The sequence below is a fragment of the Pelobates fuscus genome, chromosome 5, assembly GCF_036172605.1.
Source record: "Pelobates fuscus isolate aPelFus1 chromosome 5, aPelFus1.pri, whole genome shotgun sequence".
Lineage (NCBI taxonomy): Eukaryota > Metazoa > Chordata > Amphibia > Anura > Pelobatidae > Pelobates > Pelobates fuscus.
Window position 1 is genome coordinate 68,998,959 of NC_086321.1, and position 24,519 is coordinate 69,023,477.

At 41.6% G+C, this 24,519-nt stretch overlaps 1 protein-coding gene across 1 annotated transcript in view; it reads right to left on the reverse strand.

Moving 5' to 3' along the window:
• The window catches only part of SLC45A2 (solute carrier family 45 member 2), a 113,449-nt gene that overhangs the window by 73,759 nt on the left and 15,171 nt on the right, over positions 1–24,519 (reverse strand). Inside the window, exon 4 of the mRNA XM_063456840.1 lies at positions 20,320–20,618. Within this exon, the coding sequence (XP_063312910.1) occupies positions 20,320–20,618 (299 nt within the window). The remainder of the gene's footprint in view (positions 1–20,319; positions 20,619–24,519) is intronic.

Here is a 24,519-nt window from a genome sequence, read left to right on the forward strand (position 1 = left end):
TGGAACTGTACAGATATTCAGGGCTGCCATCAGAAATTTTGGGGCCCCTAACAAAGCTCAAGGTCTGGGCCCCGGGGCCCACCCCGACGCCGCCCACAGGGCTCTTTCTGAGTCTGCCCACAAGGATGCAGGACTGAATGTGGTGTGTGTATATAGTGGATGTAGAATTAGAATGCATGCAGAGTGAGTGTATAATGAATGCAGTCTGTATAGTGGATGCAGATTTTACATTTGTGTAATGCGTGTAGTGTTTGTGTGTGTTAGATGCAGTGTGTGTTTGTGTAGTGTATGTAGTGAGTATAGAGTGTGTTTGTGTAGTGTGCATTAGATGCAGTGTGTGTAGTGGATGCAGTGTGTGTGTTTGTGTATTGGATGTAGTGTGTGTATTAGATGCAGTGTCTGGGCATAATGAATGCAGAGTGTTTGAATGTGTGGTGGATGTAGTGTGAGTATAGTGGATGCAAAATGTGTGTGTAGTGGATGCTGTGTGTATAGTGAGTGCAGACTGTGTGTCAGTGTGTGTGTGTGTGTGTGTGTGTGTCAGTGTAGTGTATGCAGAGTGTGTGTAAATGTGCAAACTAAGGCCTGCAATCCAGGGGAGGGTCAATTTTACATTAATTGTACATTACATTTAATTAAATGTTATTCTCCCCTCCCTGCTTCTTACCTGTGTCCAGGGAGGGGGGATATTCCATTCCCTGGTTGTCTGGTGGCATGATGGTTTGGTTTAGATTTTTATATCTGTTTTGGGGGCATTTTTCTAAGAGAACACATAACCGGGAATTGTGCATATCAGTTCTGTATTAATATTTTAGTGGAGTATTTAAAGTCACTTTTCATTTATGAATGTGTTTTGAAACCAGAGGTTAATAATATTGGTGTACAAGGTGTCAAGCAGTTGTGGCTATTGATGGATGATCAGGTTTATACTAAAAAAGCAGATATTGTAAACCGAAAATATGCCTTATGAGCCTCATAAATAGGTTTTCTTCAAGGGACAATCCAAGAACCATAAAACCTTTGTGTGTTGTACAGTTTATTAACAGATCTGTTGAAGCACATAGCTCATATGCCCCTTCTGCAATGGAAATTCTTGAACAAGATCACACATACTGATTGGTAAAGATTTTTACTGGTGCAGGAAGACACAACCATGCTGTTTCTTAAGAATTTGCAACAGCTGCAACCATTCCATTTAAAAAATATATATATATATTTTAATATTTTGTTGAAAATTAATTTATGATTATTCCCTAAAAATATTTTTTTAACGCTATACAAAAATAAAAATGAAAGAAACCATACACGAAAATAAAAACCTTTTTTTATTCTCTTGTTAAATTTACAACATAATCTTGTGTTGGTGAAAGGTACACAGAATCTGAAAGAACATATTTATGAAGGAGATGAGAATTTAGAATGATGTAAAAGTCAATGTTCTTCCCGCTTTGTTTTTTTTTTTTTATTTGCATTCTCACACTTTACCAGCTCCTAAAGGCTATTTGTCACTTGGTATACATTTATTTGCTATTCACACTCTAGCACATTTAAAAACCTAAGGGAAATCCAACGACAATCTTCTGAAAATAACTTCAACAACTTCCATAGATCAGTGAGTTGAAGAAACTCTACAATGCCTGCTTGCTCAGAAACTGCTGATTACAATTTGGCTTCTGTCCATTAACACTCAATGTGTCGGATGCAAACATCTGTACCATGTATTGAAGCCTCAAAACTGTGTTTACAAACAGTGGATATATATATTAAAAGGTTTTCAATGTAGCAAACAAAGTACTGAATTTATTCACATAAAAAAAAAATATATATATATAATGTAAGCCATTTCTACTTTTTGCTGACAAATACTAAACCCATTACAAAAATATATATTGGCAGAGCGGGAAGGTGGGGAAAAGGTCTTGAGCCGTACACTTTATGCTCATTTGCAGTAACCAGACAACAACTTAATCTCTTAAATTCCAGGCTAAAAATCCTTCTATAGAATTAGCCAAATAAAAACAATTCAACAACAGATAAATAAATCGCTCACAAATAGAGTAAACAAAAATGGTATTGTAGTAGTAATAAAGTAGGGAGGTTATTATCGAAAAAACTCAAACCAGAAAATAAAAAACAATAATAATAGAAGGAACCAAAATCCTTTTTTCTCCCCTACAAATTGGGAATGTTTTCACTAATTACTACTCATCGTTATATAACTTAACTGATAATAAAATAACCAACGAGGAGTTAAATTCATTTTTTAATAAAATTAATCATCATCAAATGAATCCAGACAAATTAGTTGAACTAAATAACGATATATTGATTGAAGAAATCAAGATCGTAATAAAAAACGTATCCAAAGGAAAAGCGCCGGTTCCAGATGGCTTTACTGCCTCTTTCTTTAAAACATTTGAACCTATAAATATCTCCTTTATTACATAGATGGTTTAGCAAACTTAATTCAACAAAAAACATTTCTTCTGAGTTAAGTGCTACAATTACACCTATTCCTAAACCAAGACCAGAATAAAAATGGGATAATTTGATACTTTCATGGATGGGTAGATTAAATACCATAAAGGCATATTTGATGCCAAAACTCGAATATCTATTTCGTACAATTCCAATAAGAGTATCAAACAACATTTTGAAAATGTTTGATACATTATTCTATTCTTTTGTATGGTCAGATAAAAGCAAGAATCAACAGAAAAATAATGATAACACACTTAAGAGAGGGAGGATTACCATTTCCCAACATTCAGATGATTCATAATTCAGTAATGTTTTCCCATTTCTTGGAATGGGGTAACGAGAAATCTAGAGACAAAACATAGTACAAGATAGAGAAAGAACAATGTGTAGGAATTGATCCCTTCCTTTTCTTTTGGCTGGACAGTAAAATGTTTAAAAATTTAGGAATTGATAATTGGATAATATTACAAATGTTTAAATCAATTGATCCGATAAAAAAAAAAAAAAAACTATTCCTGGCTGATAATCAAATTCTGTGTAAAGCACCTTTAGGAATGACTAAACTAATAATAAGAGATCTGGATTTAACAGAGTGGTTAAGAAAAAAAAATATTGTAGAAATTGACCAACTAGGATCTAATATTTCTCTAATAAATCTTAAACAGATGGTATTTAGTCCCTTCCAGTCTATGTAAATTTAAGCCTCAATGCACAAATCTTTGTTGGAGATGTAATGGGGAAGTGGGAACATTGAAACATATATGGTAGGACTGCTCAAATTTAAGTTCAATACAACACTTTGTATTACACCTTGCTGAAGAACTAGATCTAAAGATACCAGATTTGACTCCTGAGAAGTTTCGTTCATATAAATATTAAGGGTTGAAGGAAATCTGAAAAATACCTATTGATAAATGTACTAATGGCAATAAAGATCTGTATCTCAAGATAGTGAAAGAGTATAAATATTCCGCCTTTAACAGAAATTTTAACTCAAATTAATCACCAAGGAGTTATGGAAAAGGCGCTTTTTTTTTTTTTAATAACCGTAATATCCCAAAATATAATAAAATTTGGTCCAGATGGTTTGAATACTATAACAGGCTAAATCGACCTTGAATTACTCAAATGGGCATGGAAGGTTAATTCATTGACACGTCTGGTTTGTTTCGATCAATCTTAACTATTTAACACTACTTAAAGGAACCCTATAGTCACCTAAATTACTTTAGCTAAATAAAGCAGTTTTAGTGTATAGATCATTCCCCTGCAATCTCACTGCTCAATTCACTGTCATTTAGGAGTTAAATCACTTTGTTTCTGTTTATGCAGCCCTAGCCACACCTCCCCTGGCTATGATTGACAGAGCCTGCATGAAAAAAAAAACTGGTTTCACTTTCAAACAGATGTAATTTATCTTAAATAATTGTATCTCAATCTCTAAATTGAACTTTAATCACATACAAGAGGCTCTTGCAGGGTCTAGCAAGCCATTAACTGTCAGGATCGGGACAGGGATCCAACACGCAGAGTACAAACAGTAGAAAGGTACGTATACCGGGCCTTAGAATGGCCGGACTAACGTACAGAGAATAACAGAGAATGGTCAGAGACAAGCCGAGGTCGAGGGAACAAGAAGACAGGTAAGCGAGAGACAAGCCGGGTCAGAGGGATAACAGAGATAAGCAGAATAGTACAACAAGCCGGGTCAGAACCAAAGAGAATACTAGAATACAAGAGCACTGAGTGACTAGACAAGCTAGAACCACGACAGGGCAATGAGCTGACGAGAGAAGCAAGCTTAAATACCCTGAGTCCGGAGAGTAGACACGCCTCCGATGGGTGCTGATAGGATAAAGCCAATAGAGTGACAGGTCGCTCGGGATAGCGTGAAGATGTCACGTATCGAGCGTCATGTTAGAAAAGGAAGCGGATCCCTTGCGGCCAGCGTTAGAATGACTGGATGGACCGCGAGGAACGGGAGAAATGACCTGTCTAGACGGATAAACAACTAAGTCTCTACCCTTCTCAAAGGTAGAGACCTCAGGTACCCTGACAGTACCCCCCCTCTCAGATACGCCCACCGGGCGGAAGGAACCGGGACGAGATGGGAAGCGGGAGTGAAATGCCCTGCGGAGACGGGGAGCATGAACGTCCTCCTGAGGTACCCAACTCCTCTCCTCAGGACCATATCCCTTCCAGTTGACCAGATACTGTAATCTTCCTCGAGAGAATCGGGAATTGATAATGGAGTTGACCTCGTACTCCTCCTGACCGTCCACCTGAACCGAACGAGGTGAGGAAACCGTAGAGGAGAATCTGTTGCAAATCAGTGGTTTTAGCAAAGACACATGAAAGGAGTTGGGAATACGTTAGGCGGATGGCAGAGCCAGGCGATACGCAACTGGGTTGATACGAGACAAAACCCTGTAAGGGCCTATGTACCGAGGCGCAAATTTCATAGAGGGAACTTTTAAACGAATGTTCTTAGTACTCAGCCATACTCTATCCCCAGGAACAAAAACTGGAGCCGCCCTTCTGTGTTTATCAGCGTGTTTTTTGAACAACATAGAATTATGTAGGAGAATTTGACGAGTCTGATCCCACAACTTCTTCAGATTGGCGACATGATCATCAACCGACGGTACTCCTTGGGAAGAAGAGACCGAAGGAAAAATGGAAGGATGAAAGCCATAGTTCATGAAGAAGGGGCTAGAACGAGTAGAATCACAAACGAGATTGTTATGTGCGAACTCTGCCCAAGGAATCAAACCGACCCAATCATCCTGGTGTTCGGAAACAAAGCAGCGCAGATATTGTTCAATTTTTTGATTAGTACGCTCAGCGGCTCCGTTAGACTGAGGGTGATATGCAGAGGAAAAGTTCAATTTGATACCTAATTGAGAACAGAAGGATCTCCAGAATCGTGAGACAAATTGAGAGCCTCTATCAGAAACGATTTCAGAAGGTATCCCATGTAAGCGAAAAACTTCTCTCGCAAAAATCTCCGCCAATTCAGGAGACGTGGGGAGTTTAGGTAAGGGCACAAAATGAGCCATCTTAGTGAATCTATCCACCACCGTGAGAATAACAGTCTGTCTCTTGGAAGCAGGTAAATCCACAATAAAGTCCATGGCCAAACAGGACCATGGTTTCTCCGGAATGTTCAAGGGGAGCAACAAACCACAAGGAGATGCGTGAGGCTGTTTAGTCCTGGTACAAGTCTCACAAGCTCCGATGAACTCCTTAATATCCTTTCGTAAGGAAGGCCACCAGAAATCCTTGGAGATCAGGGAATAAGTCTTGCGAATGCCAGGATGACCAGCCACCTTGCTTTCGTGGAAACACTGTAAGAGCTCCAGTTGGAGTTCAGGAGGAACAAATTTTCTTCCCTCAGGAGTCTGTCCAGGTGCCAGATGTTGTAAGTTCAAGATCTGAGCAAGCAACGGAGAATGGATTTTGAGACTTGTGTTAGCAATAATATTGCATTGGGGTACTATAGAGGACAGAACCGGTTCAGAAGAAGCCAAAGGTTCATATTGACGAGATAGAGCATCGGCTTTAGAATTCTTTGAACCAGGCCTAAAAGTAAGAACGTAATTGAAATGGGTGAGGAATAACGACCAACGAGCTTGCCTGGAAGACAATCGCTTGGCCTCTCCAATATAGGACAAGTTCTTGTGATCCGTTAAAATAGTAACAGGATGTAATGTCCCTTCCAATAAATGTCTCCATTCTTTCAAAGCTTTGATAACAGCTAGTAGTTCTCTGTCACCAATGTCATTGTAACGCTCAATTGTTGATAAGATGGAAACAACTGCAGATTTCTGAGGTTGATAATGTTTATTACTTTAAATAAAAAAAGATAATCAAATTGAACTGTCTCTTTAATTCCTGGCAGGTTAAAACCAGCAGCGGTGTTTGAAGTTGTTTTAGGATAAGGTAAATTTAACACAACCAGCGAGAAGTTCCAAATTAGGATGCAGATAATTAATAAGTAGGTGTTGGAAACAGGATTATGAGTTGATGTGGAGCAGATAGCGAACCACTTAGATTTAGGATGGTTATATATTAAGTTTGAGCCAATCTGGTTTACTTAACTTATGAAGGAGTGATAATCCAAATTGGTGATGGAGATTCCACAGAGAATCGAGGTTGCAGCAGGCAAGAGAATATCCAAAAAACAGTCCGAGGTCGTAGGAGAGGAGAAGGAGGGTAAATGATTAAACAGTCCGGGTCCGATACACAGTAGAAGTAAATATTCAGTTTGAAGTTCGCGGGAGCTTTCGAGTTGATCCAGCACTGTGGTGTTGACGCGGACTCTCTATGAACCCTGGGAACGACCACGTCATAGGAGGGGGAGTGGCCGCGCTCCGAGAACCCGGAAGTCCACGGTTAGCGAATGCCGGAAGGTCTGACAGAACCCCCCTCATAAGAAGCAGCCACCGGATGCTGTCAACGAGGTCTGGATGGGTAGCGAGCATGGTACGCGTTGATAAGTCGACGAGCATGCACCGCGGAGGACGACACCCATGAGTCTTCGTCAACTCCGTAGCCCTTCCACCGGACAAGATATTGTAAGGAACCACGATGGATTCGTGAGTCGAGAATCCTCTGTACCTCGTATTCCTCTTCACCTTGCACCAGAAGGGGATCAGGAGTAGTAAGAACATCCCTTTGGAAAGGGTCGGAGTGGTGTGGTTTAAGCAATGACACATGGAAGACTGGATGTAGTTTCATGGTAGGTGGAAGTTTCAATCTAACCACGTTTTCGTTGATGAGTGACAATATACGAAAAGGGCCAAGGAAGAGTGAACTTAGTTTCTTTGAGGGACGGTTGGTAACAATGTTTTTTGAAGAGAGCCATACTAGATCACCAACCTTGTAAGTAGGGGAAGGTCGTCTACCAGTATCAAAAAACCTTTTCTGAGCAGCTGATGCATTTTTAAGGTTATCACGTAACCTGAGGAAGAGGGCAGACATGAACGAGTTATGGTTGGAGACGTATGGATTAGAAGAAGGAAGTCCTTGATCGGGGAATGAAGAAGGATGGAATCCAAAATTTGAGAAGAATGGAGTCATTTTGCTACTAGTATGTACCGAGTTGTTGTAAGAGAACTCTGCCATTGGTAACCACGTGATCCAATCATCTTGTAAATGAGAGCAATAACACCTCAAGTATTGTTCAAGACATTGGTTAACTCTCTCTGTTTGTCCGTTGGTTTGAGGATGATAGGCTGAAGATAATTTACGTTGAATGTTGAGGGAGGAACACATCTCATTCCAGAATTTGGAGGTGAACTGTGTTCCTCTGTCTGATATGATTTCTTCAGGAAGACCATGGAGTTTCACGATGTTGTTGATGAATACTTTTGCAAGTTCAGATGAAGAGGGTAATTTCTTTAAAGGAATAAAATGGGACATCTTGGTGAAACGGTCTACCACTACCAGAATGGTGGTATGATGTTGCGAAGGAGGGAGTTCTACCAAGAAATCCATTGAGATGGACTGCCAAGGTCTTTCTGGAATAGGTAGGCTCAGTAATTGACCGAATGGCGGATGATGGTCAGATTTTGATCTCAGACAGGTTGGGCAGTTTTTTACATAAGATTCTATGGTTCTGTCCTGGCGAGGCCACCAGTAATATCTTTTAGACAGCTCCAGTGTTTTTCTTGTACCAGGATGACCAGCCAGAGGGGAATCATGAATCAAGGAGAGTATTTTATTCCTAAACAAGGGAGGAATGTATAACCTGTCCTTGAAGTAGTACAACCCGTCCTTTTTTGATAGATTGCCTTGTTTGGGAAGTTCAAGATCTTCTTCTTTGAGATGTTTAATATCATCAGTTAATGACGAAATAATACCTATGATTTTAGGAGGTTGAGTTTCGTTTACAGGAAGATCTTGGTGAATTCTGGACAGGGCATCTGCCTTTTTATTTCTGGATCCAGGTCTGTAGATGATTTGAAAATTGAAACGGGAAAAGAAAAGATTCCAGCGTACTTGTCTGGCAGAGAGTGTTTTGTTGGAATGAAGATATTCAAGGTTCCTATGGTCGGTATAAACAATTACAGGAGTGCGTGTGTCTTCAAGTATGTGACGCCAGTTTTCGAATGCAGCTTTAATACTTAATAACTCTTTTTCTCCTACAGGATAATTTCGTTCAGCAGGAGACAAGGATCGTGAAAAAAAAGCTACTGGATGGAGAGGATCTTGAGGCGTTTGGTGTTGAGAGAGGACAGCCCCGATAGCTGTATCAGAAGCATCCGTTTCCATGACGTAGAGAAAAGCAGGATTAGGTAGTTGAAGAATGGGTGCACTTGTGAATCTCCGTTTTAATTCATCAAAGGCTGCTTGAGCCTCTTCGTTCCAAGCAAAGGACCGTTTACTGCTATTGAGCAGGTTGAGGGGATGAGCAACCTTGGAGTAATTTTTAATGAACTTCCTATAGAAGTTGGCAAATCCCAGAAAACGTTGTAAGTCTTTAGTATTAGTAGGAGTAGACCAGTTGACAATGCAATCTATTTTGGAGGTATCCATACTTATTGAATGAGGGGAGATAACATATCCCAAAAAAGTGATTTCATTGACTTCAAATATACATTTTTCTGGTTTTGCGTATAATTTGTGTGTTCTTAATCTGGATAATACCCATCTCACGTGTTTTCTGTGTTCTTCAAGGTTGTTGGAGTAGATGAGAATATCATCTAAGTAAATGATGACACAAACGTCTAGGAGATCTCGGAAGATATCGTTAATGAAATGCTGAAAGGTTGCAGGGGCGTTACATAGCCCGAAGGGCATGACAAGATATTCGTAAAGACCATATCGGGTTCTGAACGCCGTTTTCCATTCATCATTGGCTTTGATTCTAACAAGGTTATATGCCCCACGAAGGTCAAGTTTAGTGTAGATGGTAGCTGTTCTTAATCTTTCAATCAACTCATTGATCAGGGGAAGAGGGTAACGATTCTTGATAGTTATTTTATTTAAAGACCTGTAATCGATGATTGGCCGAATAGTCTGGTCCTTGTTTCTTACAAAAAACATGCTGGAAGCGGCTGGTGAACAGGAAGGTCTAATGAACCCCTTCCGGAGGTTTTCATCCAGGTATTCCTTGAGGGTTTTTAACTCTGATTCAGAGAGAGGGTAAATGTGTCCAAAAGGGATAGGAGCACCAGGAACAAGGTCAATCGGACAATCATAGGGTCGATGAGGAGGAAGTGTCTCTGCTTCCTTTTTACTGAACACATCAGCGAACTCTGAATAGATGGAAGGTATAGTGGATTCCCTAGTAACATGCAAAATGGGGATGTGCTGTAGACATGTTCTCTGGCAATATGCAGAGTTAAACGTGAGAGAGAAAGGAGCCCAGGTAATAAGTGGGTTGTGAGTCCGTAACCAGTCTATCCCTAATATTATAGGATAAAGAGGAGAATTTATGACATCAAAAACAAGAAATTCAGAATGGAGATAATTAGTAGTAGTCCTTAAAGGGACAGTTTCGAGGCGAATGGGCCCCGAGGAGATTAAGGAGCCATCAATAACTCTGACAGAGACGGAATTACGTTTTTGAACGCAAGGAATTTTATTTTTTGTAACAAAGGATGAGTCCAGGAACACCCCATTAGCACCGGAGTCAATAATGGCCTTAGTCGTAATTCTTTCTTTGTCCCACTGTAATATGAGAGAGACAGAGGAAAAATGAGAGGTTGGTTTAGAAGGAAGTACACTCATTATAGTCGTGGTAGAACCATGCTTACCGCCTCTTGGACGTTTCAATAGGGGACAGTCTGGGACAACATGTTCTTGCGAAGCACAGTACATGCAGAGGTTCAGTTGTCTTCTTCTGGTTCTCTCTTCTGGAGTAAGAGGACTTCTCACAACCCCTATTTCCATAGGTTCAGCGGGAGTTATAGGTTTCTCCGGTGCTTTTGAAGAGGTGAAGGGTTTTTTCCATAGAGAGCTAGTGAGTGATTTCTCAGCTTTTCTTTCCCTAAGTCTTCGGTCGATACTGATTGACAGTTGAATAAGTGTATTAAGTGTAGTAGGTAGTTCAGTTCTGGAGAGCTCATCTTTGACAGCTTCAGATAACCCAATACGGAACTGGTTACGTAGAGTTATGTCATTCCACTGAGTATCAGGTGCCCATCGTTTGAATTCAGCAATGTAATCTTCAACAGGCCGGTTTCTTTGCTGCAGTGTTCTAATGGTTAAATCTGCAGTCGCTTGTTTGTTTGGGTCTTCGTAAAGGAGAGACATGGCTTCAAAAAATTCATCCAGAGAATCCAATATGGGATCATCATTCTCAAGAAAGGAATGAGCCCAGGCCATGGGTTCACCTCTCAGAAATGAAATAACAGAACAGACTTTAGATCTTTCAGTGGGATATGATCGGGGTTTTAATGCAATCAACAACTTGCAAGAATTGATGAACTCTCGGTATTGGGACCTGTCTCCAGAGAATTTTTCGGGGTTGGAGACAGCAGGGTCACTAGCCGAGTGTGTAAATGTGTGAGGAGTATGGGTTTGCAAGTCCCTTACGTAAGTAAGGATTCTTTCATTGGTGATCTGTAGATCTTGCATGCCTTGAGTGAGAGTATCCACCCTTTGGTTTAATCTGGTGATTTCAGAAGTGAGATCTGCTGTATCCATTAATTAGGCTGGATCAATCTGTAACGCTCAATTGTTGATAAGATGGAAACAACTGCAGATTTCTGAGGTTGATAATGTTTATTACTTTAAATAAAAAAAGATAATCAAATTGAACTGTCTCTTTAATTCCTGGCAGGTTAAAACCAGCAGCGGTGTTTGAAGTTGTTTTAGGATAAGGTAAATTTAACACAACCAGCGAGAAGTTCCAAATTAGGATGCAGATAATTAATAAGTAGGTGTTGGAAACAGGATTATGAGTTGATGTGGAGCAGATAGCGAACCACTTAGATTTAGGATGGTTATATATTAAGTTTGAGCCAATCTGGTTTACTTAACTTATGAAGGAGTGATAATCCAAATTGGTGATGGAGATTCCACAGAGAATCGAGGTTGCAGCAGGCAAGAGAATATCCAAAAAACAGTCCGAGGTCGTAGGAGAGGAGAAGGAGGGTAAATGATTAAACAGTCCGGGTCCGATACACAGTAGAAGTAAATATTCAGTTTGAAGTTCGCGGGAGCTTTCGAGTTGATCCAGCACTGTGGTGTTGACGCGGACTCTCTATGAACCCTGGGAACGACCACGTCATAGGAGGGGGAGTGGCCGCGCTCCGAGAACCCGGAAGTCCACGGTTAGCGAATGCCGGAAGGTCTGACAGTCATATCTGCTCTCCGCACCAGACAATTTTTTCGAAAAAAATCCACATGGATGTAACGGTTTATCCACACCTAGCCTTTGGGATAGGATGGCACCTATGCCAGTCTCAGAGGCGTCTACCTCAAGTAGGAAAGGAAGAGTGGTATTAGGGTGAACTAAAATTGGGGCGGAAGCAAAAAGCTCCTTGAGAGTTTTGAAAGCAAGGAGAGCTTCCGTAGACCAATTCTTAGTATCAGCCCCCTGTTTGGTCATATTGGTGATGGGCGCAATAATAGAAGAATATCCCTTAATAAAGCGCCTATAATAATTGGAGAACCCAATAAATCTCTGAACGGCCTTAAGACCCTTGGGTAGAGGCCAATCCAGAATGGACTGGAGTTTATCCGGGTCCATCTTAAATCCCTCCCCAGAGATCACATAACCGAGGAAGTTTACTTGGGATTGATCGAAACTACATTTCTCCAATTTGCAGTACAGACCATGTTGAAGAAGTTTGTGCAAAACCCTTCTGACTTGTTCGTGGTGAGTCTCAATCTCTCTAGAATGTATGAGTATATCGTCCAGGTATACAATAACACACTCATGCTGAAATTCCCTAAGAACCTCATTTATCAGATCCTGGAATACAGCCGGTGCATTACATAACCCAAAAGGCATTACTGTATATTCATAGTGACCGTATCGAGTATTGAATGCCGTCATCCACTCGTGTCCCTGCTGGACTCTCACCAAGTTATATGCCCCTCTGAGATCTAACTTGGTGAAAATGTTAGAACCCTTTAAACGATCAAAGAGTTCGGTAATCAAAGGAATGGGATAAGCATTCCTAATGGTTATCTTGTTCAAACCTCGATAATCAATACAAGGCCTAAGTGTACCATCCTTCTTTTTAACAAAAAAAAATCCAGCCCCGGCAGGGGAGGAGGATCTCCTAATAAATCCCTTGTCTAAATTCTCGTGAATATACTCCTCTAGAACTGAATTCTCTTTAGTAGATAACGGGTATACATGACCCCTGGGAGGCATGGTACCAGGGAGTAAGTTAATTTTGCAATCAAAGGATCTGTGTGGAGGTAAGGTATCTGCTCTCTTTTTATCAAATACTGCCTTTAAATCCAGGTACTGAGGCGGTATTTGTGTCTCTGTAGGATTAGAGGAGTTAGCCGACGTGTTAGCCAGGCAAAGAGGTGAGACCTTCCGCAAACATTTCTCTTGACAATTCTGACCCCATGAGATTATCTCCCCTAACTCCCAATTAATGATAGGGTTATGTCTCTTTAACCAGGAGTACCCCAGGACTATGGGAATAGAAGGAGAGGAAATGATCAACAGGGATAGGTCTTCCTCATGCAAGATACCAACAGTTAAATTAACAGGTATGGTCTCACGGAAAATAACAGGCTCAAGTAAAGGTCTACCATCAATGGCCTCAACGGCCAGGGGTGTCTCCTTTAACTGGGATGGAATAGTATGCTTGTTAACAAAGACTTGATCGATAAAGCTCTCAGCTGCTCCAGAATCGATCAAAGCCATGGTTTTTACTACTCCCTTCTCCCAAGTCAAAGAAACGGGTAACAGAAGCCTGTGATCTTTATAATTGTGAACAGAGGACAAAATAGATACACCCAAGGCCTGTCCTCTAGAGAAACTTAGGTGCGAGCGTTTCCCGAACGATTGGGACAATTTAGGCGTAAATTACCTTTGACTCCACAGTACATACATAAACCCTCCCTTCTCCTGTACTGTCTCTCCTCCTCTGTGAGGTGAGTATTACCTATCTGCATAGGCTCTGGGAAACGTGAGGTTTCGATCTCAGAATTTTGAAATGCAGGAGCTAGTTTAAAGGAGGGTCTACGAGTCCTATCTCGAGTGTTCTGCCTCTCTCTTAAGCGTTCATCAATGCGAGAGATAAAAGAAATTAAATCCTCCAAATTCTCAGGGAGCTCTCTAGTAGCGACCTCGTCAAGGATTACATCTGATAACCCATTTAAAAATACATCTATATAAGCCTGTTCGTTCCACTTAACCTCTGCCGCCAAGGATCTGAACTCTAGTGCATAATCCACAAGTGTTCGATTTTCCTGTCTAAGGCGCAACAGTAATCTAGCTGCATTGACCTTCCTACCAGGGGGGTCAAAAGTTATTTTAAAAGCAGCTACAAAGGCATTATAGTTATAGACTAACGGGTTATCATTCTCCCATAAAGGATTAGCCCATCTCAGAGCCTTCTCAATGAGTAACGTAACAATAAATCCAACCTTCGCTCTATCTGTAGGATAAGAGCGGGGTTGTAATTCGAAATGGATGCTGATCTGGTTCAAAAAGCCACGACACTTCTCAGGAGAACCGCCATAACGTACTGGTGGAGTAATACGAGAAGAAGCACCTACAGTGGCTACTTCTAGACCTGAACTTACAGGAGAGATCGAAGGAGTACGTGTCTCCTCTGGTGGGTTACTAGCACGAGACAATAGCGCCTGTAGTGCTAGGGCCATCTGATCCATCCTGTGTTCCATGGCATCAAACCTGGGGTCGGAAGAACCAAGCTGACTGTTTGTACCTGCAGGATCCATTGGCCCTGTCGTAATGTCAGGATCGGGACAGGGATCCAACACGCAGAGTACAAACAGTAGAAAGGTACGTATACCGGGCCTTAGAATGGCCGGACTAACGTACAGAGAATAACAGAGAATGGTCAGAGACAAGCCGAGGTCGAGGGAACGAGAAGACAGGTAAGCGAGAGACAAGCCGGGTCAGAGGGATAACAGAGATAAGCAGAATAGTACAACAAGCCGGGTCAGAACCAAAGAGAATACTAGAATACAAGAGCACTGAGTGACTAGACAAGCTAGAACCACGACAGGGCAATGAGCTGACGAGAGAAGCAAGCTTAAATACCCTGAGTCCGGAGAGTAGACACGCCTCCGATGGGTGCTGATAGGATAAAGCCAATAGAGTGACAGGTCGCTCGGGATAGCGTGAAGACGTCACGTATCGAGCGTCATGTTAGAAAAGGAAGCGGATCCCTTGCGGCCAGCGTTAGAATGACTGGATGGACCGCGAGGAACGGGAGAAATGACCTGTCTAGACGGATAAACAACTAAGTCTCTACCCTTCTCAAAGGTAGAGACCTCAGGTACCCTGACATTAACATAGCAGGGGATAAGAAAATCTTAATTAAACAAAACTTGCAATAAAGAAAGCCTAAATAGGGCTCTCTTTACAGGAAGTGTTTATGGAAGGCTGTGCAAGTCACATTCAGGGAGGTGTGACTAGGGTTCATAAACAAAGGGATTTAACTCCTAAATGGCAGAGGATTGAGCAGTGAGGCTGCAGGGGCATGTTCGATACACCAAAACTGCTTCATTAAGCTAAAGTTGTTCAGGTGACTATAGTGTCCCTTTAACGATATACACCTCTCTCCGCCTCCACAGCGTGCTGAAGGTCCCCCACCCTCCCTCGCTAGACAGTATGTAAGGTATATTATACCCATGTTGTGGTCTCTATTCTGTATTTTTATGTATGTACGATTTTCTGTATGTTCTATGGCAATGCGAAGCACAATGAGAATGATAACTACAGTATCTCCATTGTTATAAGAATCAGAGGAACTGTAGTCATATAGCCTACTCCTATTTCAAGGCATATCGAAAAATCTTATATCGTCATTGTTGCATGTAGTTATTTATGTCATGCAATCATCAGAATGTATAGTGCTAAAAGAAAATGTTTAGCAAAATTATGAATCAATACGGTTTACATGGATACTTCCGATTGTTATGTCTTTTTATATGTAAATACAATAAATATTTATAAAAAAAATAAAAAAATAAAATAAAAATTAAATTCCAGGCTAGCTCAGTCAGATTTTTAAATAAAAAATGTAATTCGTCAATCCCGAATTTCGTCCACAAACCATTCGTTTTCGAACGAAATTAGCCAATAATTTGTTTTCGTTCATTAGGACGAAAACAGCACTGCGCATGCGCAAAAAAACAAAATAAACTAAAGCAAGGATAGAGCCATCAACGCTACCAGCTCCCTCCTTGTAATAAATAAACAATTCCTACCCCCCACATTAAAACCTATGGGGGTCACTATGACTTCCATATTAATAAACTGGAGATTAAATCCTCCCGTATGCCCATGCTCGCGGTGTGTCACAAGTAGGGGCATGTTGCCTAAACAGCGCACAGCCATTGGCTGCTTGCTGTCATTTAAAACTACTAGTGACTGGGCAGTTATTGCTGCCCAGTCACTAGTGCAATAATGGGAGACCTGGCCCCATGGTGTGGTAAACATAAAAACTTAAATTGGGGGACATAGTGCCCCCCCACAACCACACCAATGACCCACAGGTGGGGGCTATTTATATAAACGGGAGACCTAATGCCCCCCCTGGTCCCCACCCATGACCAGCGGGTGGGGACAACAAATCATAAAGTGACTAGTGGTCCTTAAGCTCCTAGTCACTCTGCGCCCAATAAAAATATCCTACTTACCCCCCCCCCCCATCCTACTAATAGTGAGGGGGGCGGTGGCAATAAACTAACTCTGTAAAATTAAATTTCATACTTACATACTTACCATTTTACGTCTTCTTTCTTTTTTCTTAAAAATTAGAGCCCCAAATAAGGCCAAATAAAAAAAAAACATAATACCCGTCGAACTTTAAAAATAAAATAAGAAACCTGAGCGCCAAAAAAAATAAAAAAATAAAAAAATAATCCATCTTCACCCATCGAGGGAATGGCAGAATGAGCACCGCAGGGCAGGGAAAGGCACCAACCAGAGTGCTCTGACAAGTAAGTCTCTACATTTACCTGTCACAGCATTCTGATTGGTTGGCTTGAAATCCAACCAGAGTGCTCTGTGTCATTTTACACAGCGTGTAAAGTATTTCAATACATCTACATGTTGTGCTAGCAGTTTTTCTATCAAACGTATTGATTTGGAGAAAAGTCTATTTAAAATTGAGTTTTTTTTGCTCCCATCTACCTCAATTCCAATGCAGGCACAGACATTCCCCGGCTCTCCACCCATAGCAACCACAGCGCCTAGCAGCTTCCTAGTCGGCAATGATAGAGCTGACTAGGGAGTGTAGGACTGGAGTGACACAGCAGCACTCTGTTCAGATGCTGGCATCCTGGCAAGGAAGCCGGCATATCAGTGTCATGGACAAGGTTTGTCCTACTTGGGGAAGTGTCTCCGAGCAGGGCAAGTCAGCAAAGACTGCATAAACAGGGCAGATACACTTCTATATCACTACGTCCAGTTTAACAAACACCTTTTTAATTAGATCATGGCGGGGGAACGAAGGGCTAGGTAACCTAAGAAAATATCTCCTATGAAAGTCCTCCTGTGCTTTCTTTGGCATCTGACTTGTTAAAGTATAACTTGTTTCCCACAGAAAAAAACATGTATACAACAACTATAATAGTAATCGCATATGCGAGTCTCTTAACATTTGCACTTTATCAAGCTTTAGTCCATTAACTTCTGTAGGAAAATCCACTATTCTGTGATTATAAATATGAGGGGGTGTAATTTATGTTGAAATATTCAATAGGCTTGACTCCAAACCCCTGGCTGTATTCTTGATCGGTCCCTAGAGTATGAACTAATTTTATAATCCTGTTTGATAAGGAATGTCTGCAGAAAAGTGAATAAAGTATCCTTTTAGTAATGCGGCTTTTTATGAATTTTGTTTTATCCTTGCAATGTTTACTATATATAGATTAAAAGGACCCAATAGGCAGGACTCTATTACCTAATTTTTTATGTATTTTATAGATGGCATAACTGCCCAGTATGCACGCTACATACAATATATGTGCAAACAGAGCAGCCAGTACAACTTCTTCTTGTGATGTCTGCTGTCACTACAGTTGTATACAACCTTGTGCAGAGACCGTAATTGGGGACAGTATTACACCATAGCTCTAACATGCAGCGTAAATTTATGTAAAATGCCAATTTGAGTATTGTAAAATATGCACAAATGATCAGTTTGGCAATATCCCAAAGTTATGCTCACAATGCATTTATGTATCGATGACATTAAAATTTAAACAATCTCAACACTGCTGCCATGTTAAAAAAAATATTTTTTCCTAACAGCTCATATGATTTCACACTGGTAAAACAATGCCACAATATCAATCTCGCAACAAAAATATGGATTCCTGTGTATCTCATCACCGTGAGCCCAGACTAGGTTTCTTACACCACAGGCCTTGCATGCACAATGATTTGCATTCACAAACCTGAAGTTCCTGAGCATAGTAATGATTTGATTTTTTTTTTTTTTTTTTTTAACCTGGCGTGTGCCAGCCTGTTCCACTTGCTTCCATGCAACAGGAAGCTCTCTACATGTAACTATTCTACGTAGTGCAGGGCTTAGCTCATTGTCTGATACCAATTACCTGGCGTTCTCAGCCAATGAGCTGGTCCTCAGGAGAGCAAACAGAAGATCCTTGCAGGAGTTACAGAGAGGCAGGAAGTGACAACCCTCAGACTCTTGGTAAGAAGTCAAATAGTTAGCAAATTGTTTGACAACTTACACTGGGACAATCATACCATAGTATGTTATTGTGGTTAGGATGAGTTTATTGTTCCTTTAAGTTGCAGTGACATTTCTATTTATTGCTTATTCTTTCTGACGAATGAATTAATATATGAAATTCCCGTCCACTTTTCGGACAATAGCGTATGCCCAAGTGTTTAACTGGGCATGCACGGGAATTTCAAAGCGCTATCTAGTGTTGGCAGATGACGTGTCCCACAGGGACTTCCTCTGCCCACACAAAGAAGGTGGTGCCCAGGACCTAGGTCCGGGCACGAAATACAGATAAAAAAAAAAAATAGGTTATATAGGGGCATTTGGGGGTGACTAGGGAGGCAGTTTGATGAGTGGAGTCGGGTGGGAGTTACAATGTAAAAAAATAAAAAATAACTGAGTTTGGCCATGACAGTGCCGCCTAAATAATCATACCCCACAGTCCTGTATAAACAATTAGCATAATTTTTGTTTAAATTTGTTCATTGCAAATTAAATTTAGTTTGCAAATGATGCCATAACTACAGTCAGAGAGCACACAAGCAGCACAGGGAGTCGAGACACTGCAAGCCTCTTAACATGAATTCAGAGACTAGCTCTCTGTATCCAGCACTGCAAGCTTGTCCTTCAACACAACTACAGCACCTTATACACACAATGCAAATACCTTTTTTTTTTTAATTTAGGTGTTAGTGGGGGCCTCATGTTTGAGTTTTGCCCAAGGCCTCACAAAGTCTAGAGCCGCCACTACTCTCAGCACACAATGCGCACAGGGTTAACGCATCAAGATACTGATAGACTCCCAACCATGTCAGCTATTGCTGACTCACTATTGTCTTTCAGCACACACAGTGTACATCAGATCAGTCATCTGAGTCACAGCCCCAGTCCTGCAGTTTTAAAATTCACAACTTGAGCGTCTCAGGTCTCTGTAGTGTGACTGAGCACTTTAGATTGTGGGTAAGTGTGGTAGGAGTTATTAAAATGATTATTGACCAGCAGCACAGTGCTCCATGTACCATGGTGCGGTCAGCCAATGATGGCCCTGTTAGAGAGGTCAAGAGCATGCCTCTCTCATGAGCAGCTTGCACTGCTGCCTTAATGGTAACTCAATGGAAATTCCTTCTTAAAGGACACTAGGCACGTGCAAAACCTGCTGAAATAGGGCAGATTTCAAACCAGACCCATTTTTTCACATGCCTAGATGCTCTTAAGAAAGCTTCTCCAAACAGCTACCAATAAAGGATCCTGCAGAACTGAAACTTATTACAGACTTAAATATATCCTATTTGTTTCCCATATTTGGTGCCTTTTCACGCTCCCCTCCAGAAAAAGAATCTTAGTTTTTCTAAACTACTACAAAGACTTTTTTTCCTATTTAAAAACTGGTCGGGTATGTGTCTGTATGGACACATCTCCACCGGTTGCTGGTTAAGGTTACTATATGAAGACCGGTATTTTTAGCTCTTTTACACTTTAAAAGGTACACTTCACTGCCCAAACAAATAATCACTGTTTAGTAGATATATCCCTATTGAAAACATGCATGCGTTCGATTCTTTTATTTTTTTCCCATTGGGGCAGATCTAAAAACAGATCTCGTCTGAAGTCTTTGCAAGCAGCCCCTTATTCCCCAGCCTAGACTTCCTGTGCCTGTCCAATAACAAAATTCCAAATGCAGCTCAAGACAGGTGAAATTGCCTGAGTTTATCACAACTGATCTAACTAAACCAGGAAGTAACATGACCAGATATCAGATTAGTAGTCAGGGGGTGTAGCAAGATCTTTAAAAAAAAAAATAGTGCCAATTTCTGTTGAAAGGAAAACATTTCCTTTAATGCATCTTCCATGGAGGAATTTGTTTTGAGCAGCTTGCTAGCAGACTATGGGGTAAAATAAATCAAATCAAAAATTAAAAATAAATAAATAAAAAACAAAAAACATAGAATATATATAACTAAAGGTTTACCTGAATATCTGTATCCTCTGCTGTATCTTGCTCTTCTAAGGTTTTCAAAATTCCATTTTGGGATTTATCTACTAACCCATAGGCTTTTAAATGGTCATGTTTTAGTAAGGACTGTGTTTCTCCTTTGTCATCTTCAAGAGGTACTTCAGGAATGCTGCACATGTGTATAACAAGGAGCACAAGGAATACCAAAGTTGCAAAGAAATATATGACCTGGAATTCGGAACCCATGAGTGTCCCCAAGAAAGTAGATTCCCAGTCAATAGCTCCGGTGAGATAACCCAATGCGCCTCCAAGACCTATAGGAAGAAAAATCACTCTTGTAATTTATTTACATTATATAACTCTCAGTCATATTTGCTTCTATGTCAGGAACTATAAAATTGTTCAAGGAGCACTATTGTGCCAGAAAAACAGCCCTTCAGCCACTTACCTTAATCCAGCGCTGGGCTCCCTCGGCACTGGTGACCTCTCCTCCCCCTGTCTACAGCAGCGTTGAATGCGCATGCGGGGCAAGAGCAACACGCGCACATTAAAGCCACCCATAGAAAAGCATTACTTAATGCTTTCCTATGGACATCAGCGTGTCCTCAATGAGACTTTTGCATTGGAGGATCACGGAAGTGGCCTCTAGTGGCTGTCAGGTGGACAGCCACTAGAGGCTGGATTAACCCTCAATGTAAATATAGCAATTTCTTTGAAACTGCTATGTTTTCAGCTACAGGGTTAAAACTAGGGGGACCTGGCACCCAGACCACTTAATTGAGCTGAAGTGGTCTGGGTGTCTATAGTGGTCCTTTAAGGCTTTATTAAAGTTATTTAGCAAAAGAAATTGGTAAAAAATAAAAAAATAAATATACATTTATTCCATTTTCCCTGTTCTGATGCGCTCTTTTTCCACCCCACTTTTCTTCCTTGTAGCAGTTATTCATATTGGAAAACAGGTATAGCCATTACCCATTTATCCCAACTAAATTGTCATACTGAAAAAAAAAAGGACATTATGCTTGCTGGATTTCAAAATCTGGTAACTCATATCTTACCAAAAGTATGTATCCATTATGCAAGCCAACAAAATTTCAAATTGGGAGAAAGGAAATGAAACTGCAGAGGAAGATGATGTTATAGATCATAAAAAAGTCTAGTAAAATACCTTATTAAAGATAAGTAGTACAGATGACCATGTACTTTAATAAAATCATGTAATCTTAAGGTTCTGTGGACATGATAATCAAGACGACAATGGGTGCAGTGGTTTATAAAGGTCTAGAGACTCCTTAAATGGTGGTACTTCCCTTAAATAACAGTAAGTGGGATGTAAATAATTATAATTAACAATTTGCTTCCTAATGATCGTGTACCATCATGAAAGTTCATGTTTATTTAGCTTGGCTTCCATACAGCCCTCCAGGCATTAACGGAGTGGGGGGGTGAATCAATTTTTGGAATAGTATCCTTACAGTACTGGTTGCTATGATTGTATAAACTGCCATTGGCCTTTAAGGAGGTAAGTTGCATGAAGGACATGATACAAAATAGATAACAGTACACGATGTCCAGTCTTATAATGAAACAAAAACTAATCCTGGTTTATAACTTAGAATAGAAGATAAGAGTGTTTATATTGTCATTCTTTAAGGACTATGTAATCGTGTAAGCAGTCATTAAATATACTTATTCTAGATAAAGATGTATCTAGCCCTAAATAAATCTCAACATTTGCATATCAGATTGATCATGCCTATAACAGCAGTACAGATCCGAAATGCTGGCAAGTTCCAGGCTTGTTCTTGTGCACAGGGAACTAGACAGCATTTTGGGTCTGGAGACTCTAAACTGCCCCTATGGGCCTGATAAATCTGATATGCAAATGGTGTAGGTTAATTCTGTAATGGAACAAGGTAGTAAAAACTAGTTTGAGACCTGTGCGGGAATTCAATGCTTTGCTAGGAGCAGCCGTGACACGTAAATTATGTTTTACTCTGCCAGTGCAGCGGATGTATCTCTAGTGGCCATCATTGTGATAACCACTAGAGGGGTGTTCTACAAAACAATGTTGAAGGGTTAAAACTACATTACCACTGCACCCAGACCACTTAATTGAGATCAAATGATCTGGGTGACCAGTGGCGTACACACAACCCATGGGGCCCCGGTGCGAAAACTGATCCGGGGCCCCCCCCTCCCCCCGTGCGAGCGCTTACTCTGCGCAGGCTGGGGCCGCAACACATGGCGGCGGGCACCTGGTCGCAGGGCTGCGACCCATGCGACCGCGGTATGTATGCCAGTGCATGCATAAACACATACACTTAAGGGACCACTACAGACACCCAGATCACATCAGCTCAATGAAGTGGTCTGGGTGCCAGGTCTCTCTAGTTTTAACCCTGCAGCTGAAAACATAGCAGTTTCAGAGAAACTGCTATGTTTCACTGAGGGTTAATCCAGCCTCTAGTGGCTGTCTCATTGACAGCCGCTAGAGGATTTTCTGCGATTCTCACTGTGAAAATCACAGTGAGAAGACGCTGAACGTCCATAGGAAAGCATTGAGTAATGCTTTCCTATGGGCAGTTTGAATGCGCGCGTGGCTCTTGCCACGCATGTGTATTCGGAGCTGAGAGGCGGATGGGGACGGAGAGATCCCCAGCGTTAAGGGAGTCCGGCGCTGGAGAAAGGTAAGTGCTTAAGACACACACACACACACACACTCTCATGAACAGACGCACACATTTACTGACAGACACACACTCAGTGACAGACACACACAAACATACTCAGTAACAGACACACACACTAACACACACACACACTCACTAACACTAACACACTCACTAACACACACACTCACTAACACACACACACTCACTAACACTAACACACTCACTAACACTAACACACTCACTAACACACACACTCACTAACACTAACACACTCACTAACACACACACTCACTAACACACTCACTAACACTAACACACACACTAACACACACACTAACACACACACTCACTAACACACACACACACTCACTAACACTAACACACTCACTAACACTAACACACTCACTAACACACACTCACTAACACTAACACACACACTAACACACACACTAACACACACACTAACACACACACTCACTAACACTAACACACACACACTCACTAACACTAACACACACACACTCACTAACACTAACACACACGCACACACTAACACACTCACTAACACACACACACCCACTAACACTAACACTAACACTAACACACTCACTAACACTAACACACTCACTAACACACACACACTCACTAACACACACACACTCACTAACACACACACACTCACTAACACACACACACTCACTAACACACACACACACTCACTAACACACACACACTCACTAACACACACACACTCACTAACACTAACACACACACTAACACACACACACTAACACTAACACACACACTCAAACGGTTTTTTTTTTGTTTGTTTAATCCCCCCAGCCTCCTTACCTGTGGGAGAGCTGGGGGATTCCCTGGGGTCCAGTGGTGTTGCTGGCCAGGCTGTCAACCGGCTGGCTGGCGGGCGCGCGAGGGAGCACTGTCCCCTGGGTGCTCCCTCTTCAGTTCCCTCGCGCGCCGCGTACTGATGACGGAGCCGGAAGATGACGTCATCTTCCGGCTCCGGTTTCAGTGCGGTGCGCGAGGGAGCTGAAGAGGGAGCACCCAGGGGACAGTGCTCCCTCGCGCGCCCGCCAGCCAGCCGGGTGACAGCAGGGCCAGCCTCGGGGGGCCCGGAGGTGGCCGGCTCCTGGGCCCCCCAGCAGAAGAGGCTGGCCCTGTGGGTACATACCTGGGTCGCAGGGTGGCCGGGCCCCCTGGTGGGCCGGGCCCGGTCGCAGCCGCGACCCCTGCGACCCTGGTATGTACGCCACTGTGGGTGACTTTGTAGTCCTTTATGATCAGAAGGCCAATGAGCAAACTTAGCATTGCACTCTTGTCAGCTAATCACTATCCTGACCAAAAACCAAACCGACACAAACAAAAATGTATTCTGGAAAGTCCTCAAAAATGCTTTTCACTGTCCCAAATATGGTTGGTAAACATAAGCCTTAAGTAGTTATTACAAAATTCCAAAAGGTTTCCAGCCTACTGTGCCAGGTTTTTTAGTCTACTTTCTCCAACATCCACCTTTCCCCCC